This window comes from Pelophylax lessonae (genome assembly GCF_965119305.1).
Source record: "Pelophylax lessonae genome assembly, chromosome: 1".
NCBI classification, from domain to species: domain Eukaryota; kingdom Metazoa; phylum Chordata; class Amphibia; order Anura; family Ranidae; genus Pelophylax; species Pelophylax lessonae.
This window is the reverse complement of record NC_138768.1, coordinates 74,050,366-74,074,657: the sequence shown is the minus strand read 5'-3', so window position 1 is coordinate 74,074,657 and position 24,292 is coordinate 74,050,366. Positions and strand designations below refer to the sequence as shown.

Here is a 24,292-nt window from a genome sequence, read left to right as displayed (position 1 = left end):
CCCCCCAGCATCATGTGACTCGTTAGTGTTACAAGGTCTCAGGTGTGAATGAGGAGCAGGTGTGGTAAATTATCGCTCTCACTCTCTCATACTAATCACTGGAAGTTCAACATGGCACCTCATGGCAAAGAACTCTTGGAGGATCTGAAAAAAAAAAATTGTTGCTCTACATAAAGATGGCCTAGGCTATAAGAAGATTGCCAAGACCCTGAAACTGAGCTGCAGCACGGTGGCCAAGACCATACAGCGGTTTAACAGGACAGGTTCCACTCAGAACAGGCCTCGCCATGGTCGACCAAAGAAGTTGTGTGCATGTGCTCAGCGTCATATCCAGAGGTTGTCTTTGGGAAATAGACGTATGAGTGCAGCCAGCATTGCTGCAGAGGTTGAAGGGGTCAGTGCTCAGACCATACTCCGCACACTGCATCAAATTGGTCTGCATGGTTGTTGTCCCAGAAGGAAGATTCTTCTAAAGATGATGCACAAGAAAGCCCGCAAACAGTTTGCTGAAGACAAGCAGACTAAGGACATGGAATACTGGAACCATATCCTGTGGTCTGATGAAACCAAGATAAACTTATTTGGTTCAGGTGATATCAAGCGTGTGTGGCGGCATCCAGGTGAGGAGTACAAAGACAAGTTTGTCTTGCCTACAGTCAAGCATGGTGGTGGGAGTGCCATGGTCTGGGGCTGCATGAGTGCTGCTGGCACTGGGGAGCTACAGTTCATTGAGGGAACCATGAATGCCAACATGTACTGTTACATACTGAAGCACAGCATGATCCCCTCCTTTTGGAGACTGGGCCACAGGGCAGTATTCCAACATGATAATGTCCCCAAACACACCTCCTAGACGACCATTGCCTTGCTAAAGAAACTGACGGTAAAGGTGATGGACCGGTCAAGCATGTCTCCAAACCTAAACCCTATTGAGCATCTGTAGGGCATCCTCAAATAGAAGGTGGAGGAGCGCAAGGCCTCTAACATCCACCAGCTTTGTGATGTCGTCATGGAGGAGTGGAAGAGGACTCCAGTGGCAACCTGTGAAGCTCTGGTGAACTCCATGCCCAAGAAGGTTAAGGCAGTGCTGGAAAATAATGGTGGCCACACAAAATATTGACACTTTGGGCCCAATTTGGACATTTTAACTTAGGGGTGTACTCACTTTTGTTGCCAGTGGTTTAGACATTAAAGGCTGTTTGTTGAGTTATTTTGAGGGGACAGCAAATTTACACTGTTATACAAGCTGTACAATCACTACTTTACATTGTAGCAATGTGTAATTTCCTCAGTACTGTCACATGAAAAGATATAATAAAATATTTACAAAAATGTGAGGATGTACTCACTTTTGTGAGACACTGTAAAACCCCTATCATTTTATTTATTTTTTGTTATCTGTGTCCCATTGTTGGTGTCAGTGGAAGGAATTGTGTCCCATCATTGGTGTCAGTAGGAGGAATAGTGCCCCATCATTGGTATCAGTTGGAGGAATGCTGCCCATTATTGGTACCAGTGGGAGGAATAGTGTCCCATCATTGGTGTCAGTGGGAGGAATAGTGACTCATCATTGGTGTCAGTGGGAGGAATAGTGCCCCATCATTGGTATCAGCGGGAGGAATAGTGCCCCATCATTGGTATCAGTGGGAGGAATAGTGCCCCATTATTGGTATAAGTGGGAGGAATAGTACCTCATCATTGGTATCAGTGGGAGGAATAGTGCCCAATCATTGGTATCAGTGGGAGGAATAGTACCCCATCATTGGTATCAGTGGGAGGAATAGTGTCCCATCATTGGTGTCAGTGGGAGGAATAGTGCCCCTTCATTGGTATCAGTGGGAGGAATAGTGCCCGATCATTGGTGTCAGTGGGAGGAATAGTGTCCCATCATTGGTATCAGTGGGAGGAATAGTGTCCCATCATTGGTGTCAGTGGGAGGAATAGTGCCCCATCATTCAGCTTCGGGTGTGGCTGCTGGAAGGTTCTCTGGCTGTGTGTCTGTTGCTGCTGCAGGTGATCTGTGTAAGAGGGTGTGAGGTGAAATCCCTCCCAGCTCTCCTGGCCCCCTTCTGGGGAAGCCATGGAGGCCAGCAGGGCCTCTCCTGCTGGAGGCTCTCAGACATCCCCTGGGCGGATGGATGGCACCCCTGCTCCTGTGCAGCCCGTGGTTGGTGATCTCTCTGCACCTGGTGAGGATGAAGATGCTGGATCCATTCGGGAGCGAGTGGTGGCCGGGATCAAAGTCCTCAATAAGGAGAGAGACAAGCTCTACAAGCTTAGAGCGGATTTAAAGCGCCTGAGAAAGCAGCGTGAAGGCTTGTTCAGCAAGAACCGTGGATCAATGGATTCAGAGGTCCAATTAGCGAAAGTCCGTGTGGATCATCAAGAAACTATCGTGGCCATGATGGAAGGCAGGGATGGTCCCTTCAGGGAGAAGTTTTGCAATGAACGGAGGTTTGCAAAGATGGAGGTGGAGGAGGAGACCCCCGGTTCTGACCCCCTTCCCCCTCAAGGTGAGGTAAGCAGCCCATTGCCATCTCAGGGCTCAGGAGGCATGTTGACAGTTATACAGGTAATGGAGTCTCCAATGCAGGAAGATCAGCTGGTGTTTGGTGATGTGGAAGACTTACCTGAGAGTGTGCCTGATAAAGTAAAGTATATAAAGCCCCAGCTTACAGATAAAACAGTTTTTGTGCCTTTTAGCACCTTGCCTAATGATGGGTTTCCTAATGACACTCCGGGTGATTCCCCTATGCTCAGCAATGTTGTGCCTGCTGCTGATGTCTCTAAACAGGAAAAGTTGTGTTTAAAAAATGACATTTCTGCTGAAGAACCACAAAACCCAGAAGAGCCGATTAACCCCCCTTCTGCTGAGCTTAAAACTATTTCAGTCACTGTTGAACAGGACTCTACAGCGCAGCAGCAGGAAACATCTGGTACTGCATCAGAAACAGTTATCCCTAATAACATTGCAGGCATGGTGGATCCCACCATTATATGTGGAACTGATAATGCTGCTTGTTTAGGCCAAGCTGGTAAAAATAATAATAGTAGTGTACCTGATAATGTGACATCAGTGTGGGGTCTTGGCCCTAATAAGCCTACATTTGCACAGGTGGTAAGCTGTGCTCCTGGCAATATCACCAAGCCAGGGTTACAATCAAGGAGGAGCTCTGCTTCTAATCAGGGTTTTCCCTCGCGGGCTGCCACTATGAGCACCATTGGATCTGGTATTGGATCTATGGCTTCTGCTGGGGGTCCAAGGCGGAACGTAGTCCTCCTTAAATGGGAAGGTGGTGCAGTCCCTCTAGCAAGGCGTATGGTGGTGGACCTGATCTTAGATATGGGTTTTGGGGCTAATGACCTATATGCCCTGATACATGTGGCTGGAAGCCGGGAATACACAGTTAGTTTCACCAGACCAGAGGGTCTTGACTTGTTCTGGGAACGATATATGGCTCGGTGCAGGTCAAGACCCGAATGGGAAGGTCTGGTGCCAGTGGCAGTTTCCCAAAGGTCAACAGTGAAGAAAATTACTATTGTCCTTACAAATGAGAGTGTTCCTGCTCGGGACTTAGAGGTCTGGTTGAGAAATTATGGGGATGTTTTGACCAGGCCGGATAAAATTCATGATGAGCGTGGCATCTGGACCGGGGGTTGGTCGGTAACGGTCAGGTTGGCTAGGGATGGGAATGTTGTCCGTCACCTGCCCTCCTCTGCCTTTATAGGGAGGGATAGGATGACCATTTTTTATCCCGGTCAGCCAAAACTGTGTCACCGCTGTGGAGAAAAGGGGCATTTTAGCTCCTCTTGTTCAGCTCTGATCTGTTCAGTGTGTCGGGGGCAGGGTCATGTGGCCAGGGACTGCACCCAGGCGATAAGGTGCAACCTGTGCCTGCGCCTTGGCCACCCCTACAGCCGATGTCCTGAAGCCTGGCATAATATGGATAGAGAGGTGATAGATGATCTGTTAAGGCTGGACAGGATGGAGGATGAGGCCCCTGTTGTACCACCCTCCTCTGCGGTGACTGACCCCCCTGGTCTTGTGCAGGATCCCTCCCTAGTCCCTGTGCCCACCCCTCCTGTATCTGTAAGTTTTCCTTCTGTGTCTGTCCCTGTGTCCCCCCAGCCTACTGTACCGGCTCCTCTTGTGTCAGAATCTGCCAAGTCTGTGCCCCCTGAGTCAGTTATTCCCGATCAGTCTTCCCTTCCTAAGTGTGACCTTAAAGAAGCCCCCCACCCACCAGGAGTGGTAGAGGGTACCAAAAAGGGTGCTGCTGCGGCTTCCTCTGTAAAGAAGTCTTCTGTGAAGACTTCAAAGAAGAAGAAGAAAACAAGAGATGAAAGCATCTCTGAATCTGACCTTCAGTACCTGGAGGAGAGAAGGAAGGTTGTGAGGCGGAAGAGACAGACGGTGAGGACGGAACAGGGACAGGATGCCTCAGTGACTGTCTCCAACCGTTCTAGGGCTTCTGCTTGGGATATCTCCTCATCTGGGGATTCTTCTGAGCAGAATTCAGAAATTGAAATGGAGTTGGAGGAGGCTTCAAGAAAGAGAGAGGCTTCTGGTGATGAGCAGCAGAGGGGAGCTAAGAAGCAATCCACCCAATAACCCAAATGGCGGTTCCCCCTCCGTTAAAAGTGGTGACAATAAATGTCGCCAGCATTAAGTCGGTAAGAGCTCGTTCTATGGCCTTATTTTTGTTCAGCCAATTAGATGCTGAAATTTTATTTTTGCAGGAGACTAGGCTCACCTCCTTGGCAGATATTCATATGGCCAAGAGAGAGTGGAGGTATGGTCCATCTTACTGGTCTCTTGCGGCCGAGCCTTACGGCGGGGTGGCGGTGTTGTTTAAAACCGGCATGGTAACTGTCCGGCGGGTTATTGAGGTGGAGATTGGGAGATGTATGGTCTTAGACGTTCTTGTGGGAGGGCAGGACCTGCGCCTAATTAATATCTATGGGCCGCACACAAAGTGGGACAGGAAATGCCTTTTTACAAGGATCAAGCCATTTCTTTTTACATCCCGGCAAGTGGTTTTTGGAGGTGACTTTAATACTGTGACTAGGCCCAAGGACAGGAAGGACTTCAATGACCGGCTGGGATATGATAGCGTTTTTTTAAATAGTATGGTTAGGGATGCTGGTCTTGTGGATGTGCACATTAAGCACCTCCCGGATGACACAGGGTTCACCTTTCATCGAGGTAATAGTCAGAGTAGGATAGATAGGTTTTTTTTGAAGGAGGCCTCTGCTTTCTCACCCCCAGTGGTGCAGGCGGTGGAGTTCTCTGATCACTGTATGCTATCTGTGGTCTTGAATGCTTCAGATTTCCCTCAGAGGGGCAAAGGCATCTGGAGATTAAATTCGACTCTCCTTGAGGAAGAACATGTTAGACAATCCTTTGAGGAATTCTTTCAGGCACAGGTGACCATCCTGGACTTTTGTAGCAGCAAGGCTGAGTGGTGGGAGCTGACCAAAAAGAGGATTGCTGGATTCTTCAGGGGCCTAGCCAATAAAAAACAGTTTAATAGATACATGACCTACCAACGTTTGCGGAGGAAGCTGGATATTCTTGTCTCGAGAGGAGGAGATCCTGGGGCAATCTCTGAAGTGAAAATCCTCCTCAGGAAGTGTCAATATGACCGGCATACCTCTTTGGTTCTGGAGCGGGACTATGGGAAATACCACTCGCCTGACCCTTACCAGAACTGCAAACAGGGTGTAGCTGTTAAGATGGTCGTTGGCCTTAAGGATAGTACAGGTTCCTTGACAAAGTCCAGGTCAGGGATCCTGGAGGTCGTGAGGTCTTTTTATGCTGAACTTCTTGGGAGGAAGGAGCTTGACCGAGACAAGATGGAAAGCTTTTTGGACTCTATTCCAGGTCTAAATGGTGGAGATGTCCCTTTGATGAATTTGACAGAAGAGATCACAGTTGAAGAGGTGACGAGGGCAATTGAACAGCTTGCCATCAAGAAGTCACCTGGACCGGATGGTCTGACGGCTGAGTTTTACAAAGCCTTTAAGTCTATTCTGGCCCCACATTTGGTAGAGATTTTTAACAGTTGTCTTGCTGAGGGGGTGCTTCCCCCTTCCATGAGACACTCAGCTGTGATTCTTCTTTCAAAAGGTAAAGATCCTTCGATGATTGAGAATTGGCGCCCCATCAGCCTTCTCAATGTCGATAGAAAGGTGCTGGCGAAGATACTTTTCTGGCGCCTATCGGCAGTAGCAGAGTCTTTGCTTTCTCGCCATCAGCACTGTTCGATCCAGGGTAGGAGCACCTTCACAGCGGTTTTAGCTGTCCGGGAGGCCTTGGAGCAGTGCAGGGCTGCAGGCTGGGGAAAGTATCTACTGGCATTGGATCAGGCAAAGGCTTTCGATCGTGTCAACCATGAGTACCTGTGGTTGCTCTTTAGTAAGTACGGTCTGCCGGGTGGTTTTGTCGATTGGTTAAAAGTTTTGTATAAGGGGGCAGAAAGCTTCCCTCTTGTTAATGGTTGGGTTGGACAGTCCTTTGAGGTTGGTTCTGGGGTGCGCCAGGGTTGTCCGCTGAGTCCCCTGCTCTATGTGTTTGCAATCGACCCCTTCATCAGGAGGCTAGAGAGCAGTATGTTGTGTGGGGTACCAGTGGGAATCCCGGGTGAGCCGCCTTTGAGGGTTGTTGCCTATGCGGATGATGTGTCAGTGATTGTCACTGGGACAGATGAAGCGGAGGAGGTGGTCTCTCTGACATCACGGTACTCTGAAGCATCAGGCTCCAAGATCAATCAGGAAAAGAGTGAAGTTTTTTGGATGGGAAAGGAAGGTGAGGGGTTTGATCTCCCGGACACTTTTCCAGTGCCCCAGGAAAAAATTAAGATATTAGGCATTGAATTTGGACCTGGCGATTATGGCCTCAAAAACTGGGAGGGCAGGCTGGAAGTTGCCAATACTAAGGTGGTCAGCTGGAAGAGATGGAAGTTATCTCTGAGGGAAAGGGTTGATCTGATTAAGACTTACCTGATACCGATCTTCTTGTATGTCAGCCCTGTCTGCATCTTGCCAGTGTCTCTCTATGCTAGGATCTATAGTGTGTTCTTCCAGATGCTGTGGGGGAACAGACTGAACCCCATCAAGAGGAATGTCACCTATCTATCCAGGAGGGAGGGTGGCTTAGGTATGGTCAACCCCGTTCTTTTCTTTTCACTGCTATTTCTCAAGTTTAACATTGGTAGTATGCTTGCAGTGGAACCTCCTGGATGGGCAGGCATGTTTAGATCTTGGTTTAGGCCTTTTCTGCGACTTTGGGAAGAAGGTGGCCAAGTGAAGAATCTCAGGGGTCATCGTGGTCAGCTCCCAGCCTATGTCGCTCCGTGTCTGAAGTTGCTGCGGCAGTGGCGACTGTCGGCTGAAGATCTCAGATCCGCTCCGAGGAAAGTCCTTATGAGCCGAGTCTTGAGTGAAGTCTTTCATGACCCACTGGCCTTAAGGGATTGCCCAGGCCCAATTTTGAGGGAAGGGTTAAGATTGATTAATTTGGCTAGAGTCCCCCTTAAATTCAGGGATCTGGCCTGGTTGTGCTTCCACGGGAGGCTCTATGTTCGGGGCAATTTGAAATTCCGCAGTGGGATGGATCGTGGTTGTCCTCGGGAGGAATGTGCAGGTGAGGAGGAGACTATGGACCATTTTCTGCTTCGTTGCCCTTTTAACATAGAGGTATACAAACAGGTTGGGCGGGCCCTCGGTGTTCCTTTCCTCTCCAGGCTGGGTTATGCTGAGTGGGTGTACGGAGCATTCAATACTGGTGGGGGCTTTTGTTTGGATACACTTTTTTTAGTTAGTTTAGTAGTCCGTTATTACACATGGAACGCACGGTGTCAGGTCACCCTTCGGCGTAAAATCCTTCCTGTTCAGGTGGTGGTGTGTGACATTCTGCATGAGGTGGGGAAGATTCGGGCGCTTGAGAGAGACAAGTGGGGTCAGAGGGCTTGGCTGAAGGCGTGGAGGGGTTTCAAGCCTCCCTGACTGCCAGGAGTCTCTTTCCCGGGTGTGGCTTTCTGTCTCTTATCACCCTAGATTTTTTCTTAATGCTCAGTTTTTGATAAATGGCTGCATACATAGGTGATGGGTTGTGCCTCTTAGGCCCTCTCTGCTGCTTTATGTAAATAATTTTCTAAGAATGTTGGAAGTGGATTATGTATATATTGTATATATTCTGCACATGGATGTGAATTCCTTTGTTTTTTTTGTTGGAATATTGTACTATAGTTCTGTTTTTTACTTTTGTATAAAATATGTTGCTTGATACTTTTCAATAAAAGATCAATAGTGTCCCATCATTGGTATCAGTGGGAGGAATGTTGCCCATTATTGGTACCAGTGGGAGGAATAGTGCTGTGTTGTCAGTGTCAATGGCAGAAACTTTGCCCTTCACTTGCTGACAGTGGGGGGGAATAGTGCCGTAAGGGCTGAATAAAAGCAAGCAAAGAGCCTCTTCCGGCCCCCGGCCACAGTTTGGAGACCACTGATAGAGGAGAAGTGTTTTAACCTCAGGCAACGGGGGGGGGGGGGGGGGGTTCTTTACTGTTAGGGCTACAAGATTGTGGAATTCTCTACCACAAGAGGTGGTTTCTGCGGGAAGTATGGTGGCTTTCAAAAGAATCTTAGACGTACATCTCAAGGATCAGAACATTCAGGGCTATGTGAGATGATTACAGCCACACACACCTACACAGGTTGAACTGGATGGACTATTGCCTTTATTCAACCTCAACTACTATGTAACTATGATAGAGCATATTCTTACCAACACACAGAATGATGTTATACTTACTTTCCATTCTTGTCTGTGATGTTTACATCAGCTTTATGATCCAAGAGACACTTGCAGGCCTCTATATGGCCGTGCTGCACTGAGATAAGAAGAGGAGTGTTCCCATCCTGTAAAACATAGAATATGAAGGTGCTTAATGCTATCAATGGTATATAAAAGACCAAAAGGGACCAAATAGCAATACATTAAGATGGCGGCATAGGTTGGTGTTTGTAAACGTTGCTTGTACACAGCTGTCAGGTTTGTATTCCATACAAATCTATGGTGGACACCACTGGTGTTCGCATGGAACGATCTGAGCAGTACCTTGCAACTAGAGCCTCTGACTGACCCTGGATGCAGCCAGTGTGCGTCCACAGTCTGCGTTTCTGAGGAAATGGCTGAATTTCAGCGGGCAGGCGTGGACACTGGAAAGAATCAGTAGAATCTTGCTGACGGACATAAACCCTGCTTGCACACAGTAGGGGTTGATTTACTAAAACTGGAAAGTGCAAAATCTGGTGCAGCTCTGCACAACAGCCAATCAGCTTCTAACTTCAGCTTGTTCAGTTAAAGTGGTAGTAAAGGCAGTTTATTTATGCTTTACTTACAGGTAAGTCTATAATAAGGCTTACCTGTAGCTGATAAATCTCTCTTAACCGTGCACCGTTCAGGAGGTATTTATTTGTGTAGCTGCCGTGATGTTACCAATGCATGCACTCTGAGCATACCTGACCTGTAAACAGTGACTCCTGTGCGCATGAACGGGAATAACATCATGGCGGCTCGGCTTGGAGCCTGCAAACCCAGAAGAAAGACTGAATGATGATAGAAGCCCTGTCAGCAGTGACAGAGTGCTGCCAGAAGGCTTTGTTTTAAGGTACGTTTCACATAATGTGCTAGTATGCAATGCATACTAGCACATTATAACATTGTCTTGCAGGGGAAACGTTTCTTTTTCTTTTATTTTCAAGTTTACTTCCACTTTAAGCTTTAAAAAGATATACTGGAAGCTGATTGGTTTCTATGCAGAGCTGCAGCAGATTTTGCACTCTCCAGTGTTAGTAAATCAACTCCATAGTGTGTCAGCTGTCAGGAGCAGCTGTCAGATTTGCATTCTGTACAAACCTATGGGCTCTTTCACACGGGCGGTGCGCCCGACGAGGTCCATTCTGCTCAGCAGGGGATCGATCCGCCAATCCCCGCTGAGCAGGCGGATGACAGCTCCGTCTCCGCTCTGTGTGCAGGGATGGAGCTGTCAGATCCCCGCTGTCCTCTATGGAGAGATCGGATGAGAAAGGACCGCCTGTCCATTCTCATCCGATCCCATCTGATCCGATCTTCGTGAGGGATGGAAAATAGGGTTTCCATCCATCCGGATTTCACGGACAGGATCGGAATCGGATAGCAGCGGGTGTCAGCGGAGACACCCGCTGCCCCAGAGGGATGCATTGAGAATCCAATCAGGTCCGCCTGAAAAACTGACAGGTGGATCGTATCGGATTGCCCGTGTGAAAGGGGCCTATGGCTCTTTTTGCATGGAATCGCTCATCTGAGTGGTTACATGCAACTAGCACCCCTGTCCAACCCTAGACACAGCTAATCGGCTGCACACAAACTGCCTGCAGCCAGTCTGTATGCAGCAATAGCGTCATCATGCATGCACCATGCATCCATCCGGATAACGTGTATGAGAAGTTTATTATTAGGGTGAACACACTTGTTCTGTTTTGAGGAAGAACCCCAATCACATACCTACAGTGAAAAGAACACACTTCAAATAGCCTTTTGATATCATTGTGGTCACCTACAAGGCTGCAAAGCCTACAGGATGGTGTGTCCTCCTTAAGCCTTGTACACGCAATGAGATTATCCAACGAATGATTGTCCTTTTTTTTTTTTGCATGCTAGTTTCATATCGAAAACCGATAGGTTACTAAAGCTACAAAAGTTCTCAGAATACAACTTCAGAAGTGATCTAATCATTATTATTATTATTATCGTTATACAGGATTTATATGGCGCCAACAGTTTGCGCAACGCTTTACAATACAATTCAATACAGGAGGAATTAGGGGGGCCTGCTCGTTAGAGCCTACAATCTAGAAGGGAGGGTCAGGTGAAACAAAATGCTATAACTGTGGGGGATGGGCTGATGGAGAAAATGGAGTTATAGTTGTTAGGTGTGGGTAGGATAGGCTTCTCTGAAAAGGAGGGTTTTCAGGGATCGTCTAAAAGCTAATAGAGTAGGAGATAATCGGACAGATTGGGGTAAGGAGTTCCATAGGATTGGAGAGGCTCTGGAAAAGTCCTGGAGGCGAGCATGGAAGGAGGTGACGAGGGAGCTAGAGAGCAGGAGGTTTTGAGAGGAATGAAGAGAGCGATTAGGTTGGTATTTTGAGACTAGGCTAGTGATGTAGCTGGGGGCTAAGCTGTGGATGGCTTTGTAAGATGTTGTTGTATTGTATTCTTTTGTTTCTGAGCATGCATGGTCTTGATCTTATCAATTTCTTCTGATGAATACTGTACTGATTAACCACTTGACCTCTGGAAGATTTACCCCCCTTCATGATCAAGCCATTTTTTTCGATATGGCCCTGCAGTACGGCACTGCGTTACTTAAAATTGCATGGTCGTGCAACACTGTACCCACATAAAATTGTTGTACTTTTTTCCCAGAAATAGAACTTTCTTTTGGTGGTATTTCATCACTTCTGTGTTTTTTTTTTTTTTTTGCGCTAAAAACAAAAAAAGACCAACAATTTTGGAAAAAAAAAAACAATATTTTTAAAATTTTGCTATAAAACACATCCAATAAAAAAAATGTAAAACATCAAATTTCTTCATCAATTTAAGCCAATAAATATTCTGCTACATAATTTTGGTAAAAATAATCCCAATAAGCGTTTATTGATTGGTTTGTGCAAAAGTTATAGCTTCTACAAACTATGGGATATTTTTATTTATCCTTCTAAGTTTTTTTTTTTTTTTTTTACTAGTAATGGTGGCGATCAGTGACTTAAAACAGAACTGCGATATTGCAGCGGATGAATCGGACACTAGCTGACACCTTTTGGGGTCCAGTGACACTAATACAGTAATCAGTGCTAAAAAATATGTACTGTCACTGTACTAATAACACTGGCTGGGAAGGGGTTATCATCAGGGGTGATCAAAGGGTGATCAAACTGTGTGCCTAGCCTGTGCTTACCCACTGTGTGGGAGGTGATTTGACTAGGGGAAAGCACAGATCTGTGCTTCTGCTTTGCAGAGACACAGGATCCATACCTTCTCTTCTGACAGAATGGCGTTCTACCTTGTTTTGCAGATTGCTGTTCTGCCTGTGTATTGTGTAATCAGCCGTCATTGAGTCAGTGGTACCAGCCGCTGAGCTCCAGCTGTGGTTGATCACAGTGGGTCACTGCTGGCGCGCGTGCGCACCCCAGACTGGGTACTAGGTATATGATCTGGCACAGAGTGGCTGCCCTGCTGCAGTATATGTAAGATGGTTAAACTAAAATAGTTTGTTCTGGAATTGTACGAGAAAAATTTTCATGTCCTTTTGGATAATTTTGCATGAACTATCGCGATCGGCTCTCGAAAGCTGTGTACTAACGATCAGATTATCGTACGATCGCTTGGAAAGCGGTATGTTTTCAGCTGGTCTAAACAGTCTTTGACTTCACGGTTGGCTTACGCATATTAGTTATTAGGTAGAGTGTACATTGTAATCTTCTCTAAAAGCCTATATTTAGTGGAATCCCAAATTACACCATGAAGAGAGAACGTCCGGCACTAATGAGAAGACGAAAGCTTAACCGTTCCCTGCATTATCCAGATGAGTCGGATAAGTAATATCTTACTCAGCACAAAGAGGAGGATAAGAGGACAGGAAAGGAGATAGCGGAGCAGATAATACTGGAGAGGCGGCCAGGATGCCAGGCTGAGATTCCAGACTTCTTATCTAATTAGGGAAGAACTCAGCTGATCAACTAAATACGTAAAAGGAGCCACCAAGGGCTGCCAAAGGGTGACCAGATGCTTCTAAATTCTAGGAGAGTTCCTGTTTCCTGATTGTCTCCTTTCTGGATACAATGACATCTTATTATGTATTTTAAATTTAGTGAAATCTCAATTTTACTTTTCAGTGTTGCCTTTTGAAGACAGCCTCATACAAACTAGCTTGGCATTTACCCACATTAAGACCGCCCGCCGCAGATTTACTGCAGCAGGCAGCCTCTCCTGCGCAAACCGACATAGCCCTACGTAGGTCGCGCGTGGTGCTGGGGCGAGCGTGCGCTGCTGGCGGCGCGCTCCCGCACCCACTAGGCAGCGGGGACTCCGATGCACGGGGCTGGCCGGGCATGATTGCCGCCGGGCACCTGCGATCGCTCCCCACTGAGAGAGAACAGTCAGCTGATGTAAACACAGCTGACCGTTCTTCTCTCTGAAATGATCACAGAGCGCCTGTTATCCTTCTATACAGGATCACATGTCTCTATGGTCATTTCACAAGCCCCTCCCCCCCACACTTAGAAAACACTCCCCTAGGCTCACAATTAACCCTTTGATCACCTCAAGGTTATCCCCTTCCCTGCCAGTGTCATTATTACAGTAACAGTGCATATTTTTAGCACTGTTTACTGTAGTAATCTCACTGGTCCCCCCCAAAAGTGTCAAGTTAGGGGTCCAATCTGTCCGCCGCAATGTCGCAGTCCCGCTAAAAATTGTAGATCGCCGCCATTACTAGTTAAAAAACAATAAAAATGTCATAAATTTTTCCCGTAGTTAGTAGACACAATAACTTTTGCGCAAACCAATAAAAGTACGCTTATTGCGATTTTTATTTTACCAAAAATATGTAGCAGAAAACAAATTGGCCTAAAATTTTAAAAAATGTTGATTTTTACATTTTTTTTTTTGTGGAAATGTTATATAGCAGAATGTGAAAAATATTGTTTTTTTTTTTTTTTTTCAAAATTGTTTCTCTTTTTTTTGTTTATAGCGCAAAAAATAAAAATCGCACAGGTGATCAAATACCACTAAAAGAAAGCTCTATTTGTGGGGAACAAAGGACATCAATTTTATTTAGGTACAGCATTGCACGGCTGCGCAATTTTCCATTAAAGTAACGCAGTGCCGAATCGCAAAATAGGGCCTGGTCAGGAAGGGGGAAAATCCTTCCGGTCTTAAAGAGGAAGTAAACCCTCCTCGGACACTTTTACCTATAGGTAAGCCTATGATAAGGCTTACCTATAGGTACTGTAAATATCTCCTAAACTTGCACCATTTAGGAGATATTTACCTTACATGCAGCCAGTGACGTCACTGGCGCATGCGCTCTGAAGGAACGGCCCCTGGTGCCGTTTCTTCAGAGTCCCGTGCCGTGACTGTCGGCTCCCGCGCGCGTGCTCGGGAGTGACGTCACCGCGGCTCTGGCCAATCGGATGGCCGGATTGACGGGTGACTGGACATGTCGCCCGTCATACAGGTAAGCGGGCTGCACGGCGGGGGCTCGTTCTAAGGTAAGTATTGCATAATGAGCTAGTATGCGATGCATACTAGCTCATTATGTGTTTCTCTTACAGGTTACCAAGAAAAAAAAAAAACTTTGTACGGGTTTACAACCTCTTTAAAGTGGTTAAAGAGTGTGTCCTGCAACTTCCCTGCATGCACTGCTGCTGTCCTGAGGCTGCTGTGAATTGCACATTGCTGTATAGTGCAGGACTGTTGGTTTGAATAGGGGGATCCCCAAAAACAGTCTTATTACTCTAAAGATGTGTATAGATCACCCCATGATGACTATAAAATATGGAAAAGTAGTTGGTGGCAGATGATGGAAATTGGAGAATCGTGGAATGATGGAAAGCAATGAAGAATGCAAAGCAAATATGTCACAAAAGTGAGGAGGCATTAAATCAAACGCAGTATTTATAGATGTTCCTGCAGGTTTTAGGCAGAATAGACAGTAGAAATATCCCCTTAAAATGAAAAACCGGCCTAAGTTAGTTTAATTTGGAACCGGTTTGGCAGCGGCAGAAGTGCGGGCCATGTGCGATAATCTCCAGCGCACACGCTCTGACATTACTTTTGGAACTCATTGCTGAATCCATTACGAAATAGATAATCCCATTGTATACAGAGATCGGCTGTATTATATAAAACCCGGAGCGTAGGGAAACGATGTAACGTGAACCCCGCGCATGATGATCAATGACACGCTGAAATGTACGGTCAGAAGGGAGGGACTGCGGTATGCCAACCTCAGCCAGTCACTGTATGAAAACAACCCCAGAAAAGACTCATTCTACTTCTTTGTAAAGAAAGTTCCAGCTGTTTAGGGGAGTATAAAACTGACTTTCACTGCTGTACTTGTATTTAGCCCCAGAGTCCTCCGCAGTGCTGATATAATCAAATACTTCCTCAAATTTGGAGCATGGGAATTCACCTCCAGAAGATTTACCCCCCTTCATGACGAGGCAATTTTTGTGATACGGCGCTGCGTTACTTTAACTGACAATTGTGCGGTCATACAACTCTGTACCCAAATAAAATGGATGTCCTTTTTTTCCCCCCACAAATAGAGCTTTCTTTTGGTAGTATTTGGTCACCTCTGCGGTTTTTATTTTTTGAGCTATAAACAAAGAACGACCCACAATTTTGAAAACAAAACAATATTTTTTACTTTCTGCTCTTAAACATATCCACTAAAAAAATGTAAATAATCTAATTTCTTCATCAATTTAGACCAATGTGTATTCTGCTACATATATTTAGTAAAATAAATCCCAATAAGTGTATATTGATTGGTTTGCACAAAAGTTATAGCATCTACAAATTATGGGATGTTTTTATTTCTTTTTTTTTTGTATTTCTTTATTTTTTATTTTACTAGTAAGCTCGGTGATCAGCGACTTAGCGGGACTGCGATATTGTGGCGGGCAAATGGGACACTAACTGACACTTATTTGGTGACAAGTGACACTAATACAGTGATCAGTGCTAAAAATACAGCCAGTGTCATTAGTACAGTGCTGCACTGTACTAATGACACTGGCTGGGAAGGAGTTAACACCAGGGGCGATCAAAGGGTGATGAAACTGTGTGCCTAGCTAGTGCTTACTCACTGTGTGGGAGGTGCCTTTACTAGTGTAAGACATGGTCTGTGTTTCTGCTTTGCAGGAACCCAGGATCCATGCCTTTTGTACTGACAGAACGGCAATCTGCCTTGTTCTGCCTTTCTGTCAGTGTACTGAACGATCAGCGGGTGCTGGCAGACATCGGATCCACGGGACCCGCTGATTTCACACAGCGGGAGCGAGCCACCGGTGGTGCACACTGGCGCCCAAAACCCAGAATTGCAGAATCCAGTATATATAAATAAATATATATATGATTCTGTGCAGCATAGCCACCCTGTAGCAGTAAATTTGCTATGGGGCGGTCAGCAAGTGGATACAGCTCTCATCTAACACAATCCTTGGTTCCTTAGAACAGGCCTTGAGATTGTCATGTGGGGGGGGGGGGGTGCCTATGCTCTAGCATTTAGGGGATTTGTACATATTCACTTTGGGGACTCTGAAGGCGGTATGTAACTTGAAAGGTAGATCCTGGCACCTTAGGATACGCACCTGACTGTAAGAGGGCCGGACAGTGCCCAAAGCCTCCATTAAAAACTTTCCTGGGACCAGCAGCTGTTGCCTAAAGCCACCCATAGGGAGCAATTCGAATTTGTGGCTGTACATGGTTATTCACTGGGGGGTGTTTAAAGCACTTACACAGATGGATGCTGCAAACACACACTATCTGCAGTTGTAGCATATGTCCATGTGGGTGCTTTACACCAGGGGTCCCCAGCACCTGGTCCATGGACCGGTGCCAGTCTGTGCTCTGCTTGCAGCCGGGCTGTAAAGGCTGCACTGATCGAGGTGCGGCGAGCGAGCAGAGAGATTACCTCATGTGCCCTTGCTATATCTATAGGCCACCTCATGAAGCCTGACTGGAGGACATTGTTAAGTGAGGCCTAGTTGTTACTGCTCACCTCCTCCATCACAGGAGTGAGATCTCACAGGCTAAACTCAGAGCTACTGCATTAAGGGAGAGAAAGAGTATGTGTGGGGGGTATGAATGAGAGAAAAATCTCACTCCTGTGATGGTGGAGACGAGCAGTAAGAACTAGGCCTCACTTAACCCCTTGCCGACCCTATACTGTATATATATACAGTGGCAAGGCGGTTCTCCTGTGCAGGATCACGTTCCTAGTACGTGGTCCTGCATTTCTAAGGTCTAAGTGTGCGCATGCTGTAATTAGACACAAGGAAACTGATCTGTGGGTAACGTGGACTGGATGTCCGCCAACACCCACCAATCATTAGGCAGAGAGCTAGAATTGTTGGTGACACATGCAGATACCTTCTGTTTTATAAAGGCTCTGCTGGACTCCGTACTGGTTTATCAGCGACCTTTTGTCCACCTCACCCGTAATCTGTCTGTTTTTACTTTTTAATACGGAAAGAATACCAGCTTTTTTCACTAAATTAAAGCTGAATTCCAGAAATTCAGCCAGTTTTCAAAACGTACAGGCAAACTTTGAGTCAAGTCTAACTAGGTGCATGCACCTCTGGGACTTATCCCTATTACTTATAAGCGACAGGTTTGTTGCACTCCTGCAGGGCACACTCTGGCTGTGAGAGGACAGTAGCACGCAGAGCAGCTATTCCTGCCCCTCCCGTCTGCTGCCCATTTACAGAAGCCTTTGTATTTTGTGAATGAGCTCACATAATACAAAGCCTTCTCTGAATGGGCAGTAAAGGAAGGGCGGGCAAAGCAGTTCCAGCGACTCTGCTCCTGAAGGAACCCGAGATCACAGTGAGCAGCAGCAGAGCTCTAGAAGTTACCTTTCTGGAGCACAATAAACCTGTCAGATGTGAATGATACAGATAAGTCTACCAGGCGGCAGGAACCTTGTTAGATTTAACTCATGTTACGCCTGCAGTTTTTACAAAGTATCTGAATTCAGCTTTAAAATTTAGGTTGAAATTCAGCCTAAAATTATAATATACTTTTAATAAATAATCTATTCTTACCAAGTCTTTGACGTTTAGAAGGCATTTGTTTTCACAGAGGAGTTGCAGCATCTGAAGGTTGCCATTAGCAGCTGGTGAAAAAAAAAATGTTGTGGTCAGCAATCTATGTACTGCATGTCATAACACTATACTGAATTCTTATCAATTATTTGCTGTTATTCTTTATTTGGAGGACCTATTATTGTGATACAGGATTTATATAGCGCTAACATTTTACACAATTCTGTACAACAAAAAAGGGAGACAGTACAGTTACAATACAATTGAAGACAAGAAGTTTAGGAGGGTCCTGTCCAACAGAGCTTACACTCTAAAAAGGAGGGGACAAGTGATACAAATAGGAGTTGATGATGAAAGAAAAGTTTGATTTTTAGGTAGAACTGGGATAGGCTTCCCTGAAGAGATGTGTTTTCAAGGATCAACTAAAGGTGAGCAGTGTACAAGATAACCAGACAGATTGTGGTGGGGAGCTCCAGAGGATTGGAGACATTCCGAAGAAGTCCTGGATGCAAGAATGGGAGGAGGTGTAATGAAGCCTTTTAGATACAAATAGGGGTGGATTTACTAAAACCGGAGAGTATAAAATCCGGTCCAGCCCTGCAAGGTAACCAATCAGCTTCTAACTTCAGATTGTTTAAATAGGTTTTGCCAAAAAAAAAAACTGGAATCTGGTTTGTTTCTATGCAGAGCAGCACCAGATTTTGCACTCTCCAGTTTTAGTAAATCTCTCCCATAGTGTTTAACATAATTTTTCCCTTTGTGACCCATTCCTCAACCTGGATTTGCAAATCGCAAATGTTTTTTTTTATAGCTGAATCTAAGTTACACAGATGCTGTCTAAATACAAGATCCATGTGTATTCTTATGTAAAACGTGTTCTTTGTCTATTTCTTTCAGATCTATGAAGTAATAGAGCTTGAAATGATTCCTGTACTTGAGCAGAAGTTTTCTGTGACAAAGACCAGTCAGTGCTGCTCTCTCTCCTTGTGCAGGGTGACTGGTCTTGTATCCGCCTCTCTTTTAGTTTTCTGCAGGCAGCCTGTGGTGGGTGGAGCCTGCCGGGTCCCTCCCACGGCCCTGCTCTCTGTACAAGCTATGTGCATTACAGTGATGATGTCACTGCAACTTTTACAGGTTAATATATGAGATTGCAAAGACATTTGGCGCACATAAAGGGCACAAAGTGGGTTTGTAAGCCTTAATGGCTATTAAGATTTTAATTTAAAACACAAGTTAACTCTTATTGAACTGGCACCTTGCTCCCCGTTCCACCATACCTTACCGTTCCATACCGTCCATACCTTACCGTTCCATACTGTCCATACCTTACCGTTCCATACCTTGCTCCCCGTTCCATCAATCCTTATTGTGCTGCCCAGCCCTCCAGTAAGGAGGACTACTTAGGAGGCTATGTAGCCCTCCAGTAGGGAGGAGTATATATCCTTCACAAGCGAGAATGTCCCTGCCAGCCTTCAATGTGCACAAGCGTGCCAGGGCCCCATTCACTCCTATGGATGGGCTGTAATCCAACCAACCAACCTAACACAGCTCTCCTATAAGAAAGAATTGGCCACAGTGCGCATGCGCCCTTTGAAGACAGGCAGGGACATTTTAACAAGAAAAGCTGTGTACTGAAAGGCAGGGAAGCAAAGTAAAGATTGCTGGAACAGGGATCAGGCAAGTGTTTAAAGTGGACCTTCACTCTATTTTTAGAGAGTAGTCCTAGACCCTAGTCCTAGTCCATAATCTTAGACCCCTTCTTCCTATTTACATATTTGCAATTACTTGCGTAGCAAAGGATAATAATTGCAGGGTCTGCCCCTCCCACCGCAGCCTCCTGGGATCACATCACACAACCCAGGAGGCTTTGGGACAATCTCATCCAGTAAGTGCATGCTCAGTAGGGGACATGCTGTAACTGATCAGAAAGTAACAGCTGAAATCCAAATCCAAGGACCAAAGTCAGTGCTGAAGACTTTGGGTTGTTGCAAGACAGTGATGGACTTCTTGGGGTGGTAACTGCGGATTTTGTAATAGTCAACAGCTACAGTACTTGTAGCTGCTGACTCTTACTTCTTTTTGACCTGGGGTCCTCTTTAATATAGCATGCAGCAGGAAGGTGAGAGGGGGCACTAAAAGTAAACTTGCACTTTAAATAATATTTTTGTGCCAAGTCTTCAGCTTGAAACATTCACTGTTTTCAAATGGTTTTATCACTAAAGCGTTTGTTACCTCAACATTTCACATTCCTGATCTGTGCCTGCTGTACCATGTATTTGTATGAAAAAGTCTCCTGTTCTCTTTGTATTGCTTCCTTTATGTGAAATCCCTGGTGTTCCTGCCAGTCCCTCTGCTTTTCAAATAAAAACTGACCACGCTAAGCAGGAGAACACACTGTGGTCAGTTATCTTGCTTTGCTGGGAACTCAGTGTACTCTCCTCCAATGATCAGGCTTGTCCTGACACACCCCCACTGCACAGCCATTCACTGGGAAACTCAGTGTCCTGCTGTTTCTCCTTCTGCAGCTGAGAACAGAGGGAATGCGATCACTTATAAAAAAAAAAAGGGGATAAAAGGTATTTATATATTTTTTTTTTTTATGTCTATACACAAATGTTTTGCCTTTTATTTCTATTTCAAACTGAGTGTGTTGCTTTACAAGGTGATCGTTTACAACGACTTGAATTCATTCTTAAAGTGGTTCAAAGGTATAAACATTTTTTACCTTAATGCATTCCATGCATTAAAGTGGAGTTCTGCCCCCAGAAAAAAAATCAAAGTCAGCAGCGAAACACATACTGTAGCTGCTGACTTTTAATATTAGGACAATTACCTGTCCTGGAATCCAGCGATGTCGGCACCCCAGCCAATCTTTTCATCGGCTGTTGGGTGCGGCCGCTGCCATTGCCGGTAAGGGAACCCGGCAGTGAAGCTTTGAGGCCTCATGGCCTGCTCCCTACTGTGCATGCGAGAAGTGTGCTGCACATTCTGAATGGTGCGGTGGTGGCCGAAGGAGGAGGGGGGTTGGACTTGTGACATACTTCACCGTGGCCGAAGTGGGGATGGGTACCTGTCAAAAACAGGTACCCGCTCCCCCGCAAAAGGTGCCAAATGTGGCACCGGAGGGGGGGGGGAGCAATCAGGTAAGCAGAAGTTCCACTTGTGGGTGTAACTATGCTTTATGTTAAAAATGTTTAGGTAGCTGTCTCGTCCCCTCATCTCCCCCCCCCTCCCTTATCCTTACCTGAGTCCTCACTCGAACCAGCGCTGTGCCCATCTGTAGCGGCACTTTCCTCTCTCCCCGCTTTCACAGGCTTTACTTTGCCATTGGCTCCCGCTGCTGTCAGTCAATTCCTGTGACAAGGGAGCAGAGGGTGGGGCTGAGCCTTGCTGTCTGTGTCAATGAAAACCGGCAGGGAGGCTTGGGACTGAGCCCGCACAAGTACCCTCATAGTAAATCCCCATAGCAGGGACTAACAGAAGTGGAGGGACCCCAGAAGAGGCGGTTCGGGGGCTGCTCTGTGCAATTCCATTGCACAGAACAACTAGGTATAACATGCTTGGTATTTTAAAAATAAGACTTTATAATCACCCTTTAATTCTCGAGTGATCCTATTTGACCAATGGCACCCATGGCAGCAAAATCCAATAGCACTCTTGTGCCTGGATTCAACTTTTTTTCAGAAAAATTCCCCTAAAAGATCATTAAATAAGCAAACACAACTCTCTGCAGAATCATTCACTGCTAATTGCTCAAGCAATGCTGCCATTAAAACAAAGGGACCCGTTTACAAATGCTGCAAAGGAAACCTCACTAAGTGTTCTTGTTTTGCCGCTTTCCTGACCGCATTGGCTGACCTTCTGTGTTTATAAATCAGCGATCCAGAGGCCGTCAGCCAGAAAGAAAAGGTAAAGTGGTCTTGGAAGGATGAGATAAAAATGCCAACTTTTGTGAAAAGAACAACAAGGAACTTGCCAAATTCTTCCAGCAGAATTCTGTACATTCTGTTATAGTGAAGTACTAATGCAGTTTTTTATTTGTAGGATTTAGCATTAAGCTTTACCAGAGTGAAGGATTTCATCAGAATATGTTAGGAAATAGTGGAATTCTGAGGACAATTTTTGACCATCAAACAAGCATTTGTATATACAGGTTGAACTGGAAGAAAAAAAATGGTAGAATAACCATTCTGAACCTTTACAATTAGGCCCTTCAAATACCAATGCAGAAGGATTAAAGGAGAAGTACAGCCAAAGCTCGTTTTGGCTGTACTTCTCCTGTGGATTACAGAAATGCAGTTTGTTCTGCCCGCTGTCGGCTGATGTCACAGAGCCGCTTCAGGCTGGGGAAAGATCGTGACAATATGGTTCGGATCCGCCCACAACCCTGGACCGGCACCTGGCTCAGCATTTCATTGAGGTGCTGAGAGTCTGAGCCAGCCACTCCCACCCCCTCCACAGCCCAGCGCTCACTGGGGGAAAGGGGGGGGGGACAGAGCAGACAGCGGTGAGTGACAGTCAGCAGCTCTTTGCTCACGGAGCTCTAAGAATCGAGTGATCAGCAGTCTTTGATTGCTTGATTCTCAGTCTTAGAGCCGGACCGATGCTGCATCCACCTAGGTAAGTATGATTCTGGAAAAAAAAGCCAAACTTTGTTTTTTATTTATGATGGTCAGTCTATAGAAAAGCCTTTTAAAGCCTGGGTTCCGTCCTTTTAAATCCAGGGTCCCGTGGAATACTAGGGTATCTCCAGTGGTTCATTAAGCAGTGAGCAATAGTGGATAAACCCCCCCTATACCTACAATGATTATCAATGTATGGGGGCAATTTTCCACCGACAACCAATGTAAGGGGCCACTTCGACAATAACCAGGAATGTAAGGGAGCACTAAAGTGACCACTAATGTAAGGGGACCCTTCTACAATGACAAGAAATACAAGGGGACACTTTACAACAGCCAAAAATGTAAGGGAGTACGATGGCCATAAATATAAGGGGGTACTTCTACAATGACCAAAAATGTAAGGGGCCACTTCTACAATGACCAAAAATGTAAGAGGGCACTCCTACAATGACCAGAAAAGTTATTAGGCATGTCCCCTATCACCAGAAACATAATGGGGCGTGTCTACAATGACCACTGTAAATGTAAGGGGGCACATCTACAATGACCAGAAAAGTTATTAGGCATGTCCCCTATGACCAGAAACATAATGGGGCGTGTCTACAATGACCACTGTAAAATGTAAGGGGGCACATCGACAATGACCAGAAATATAAGGGGGCACTCCTACAATGACCAGGAAAGTTATTAGGCATGTCCCCTATGACCAGAAACATAATGGGGCGTGTCTACAATGACCACTGTAAAATGTAAGGGGGCGCATCGACAATGACCAGAAATATAAGGGGGCACTCCTACAATGACCAGAAAAGTTATTAGGCATGTCCCCTATGACTAGAAACATAATGGGGCATGTCTACAATAAATGACCACTGTAAAATGTTAGGGGGCACATCTACAATGACCAGAAATATAAGGGGGCACTCCTTCAATGACCAGAAAAGTTATTAGGCATGTCCCCTATGACCAGAAACATAATGGGGCGTGTCTACAATGACCACTGTAAAATGTAAGGGGGCACATCTACAATGACCAGAAATATAAGGGGGCACTCCTACAATGACCAGAAAAGTTATTAGGCATGTCCCCTATGACCAGAAATATAATGGGGCGTGTCTACAATGACCACTGTAAAATGTAAGGGGGCACATCTACAATGAATAGAAATATAAGGGGGCAATCCTACAATGACCAGAAAAGTTATTAGGCATGTCCCCTATGACCAGAAACATAATGGGGCGTGTCTACAATGACCACTGTAAAATGTAAGGGGGCACATCGACAATGACCAGAAATATAAGGGGGCACTCCTACAATGACCAGAAAAGTTATTAGGCATGTCCCCTATGACTAGAAACATAATGGGGCATGTCTACAATAAATGACCACTGTAAAATGTTAGGGGGCACATCTACAATGACCAGAAATATAAGGGGGCACTCCTTCAATGACCAGAAAAGTTATTAGGCGTGTCCCCTATGACCAGAAACATAATGGGGCGTGTCTACAATGACCACTGTAAAATGTAAGGGGGCACATCTACAATGACCAGAAATATAAGGGGGCACTCCTACAATGACCAGAAAAGTTATTAGGCATGTCCCCTATGACCAGAAATATAATGGGGTGTGTCTACAATGACCACTGTAAAATGTTAGGGGGCACATCTACAATGACCAGAAATATAAGGGGGCACTCCTACAATGACAGGAAAAGTTATTAGGCATGTCCCCTATGACCAGAAACATAATGGGGCATGTCTACAATGATCACTGTAAAATGTTAGG

The 24,292-nt window shown here is 45.6% G+C and overlaps 1 protein-coding gene across 2 annotated transcripts in view; it reads right to left on the bottom strand.

The window, feature by feature from the left end:
- The window catches only part of RAI14 (retinoic acid induced 14), a 309,495-nt gene that overhangs the window by 56,976 nt on the left and 228,227 nt on the right, over nucleotides 1-24,292 (bottom strand). For both annotated transcript variants that reach the window (XM_082244058.1, XM_082244059.1), the window contains exons 7-8: nucleotides 17,881-17,951; nucleotides 8,816-8,922 (exon numbers count right to left, since the gene is read on the bottom strand). In XM_082244058.1, coding sequence (XP_082100184.1) covers nucleotides 8,816-8,922; nucleotides 17,881-17,951 — 178 coding nt within the window. The remainder of the gene's footprint in view (nucleotides 1-8,815; nucleotides 8,923-17,880; nucleotides 17,952-24,292) is intronic.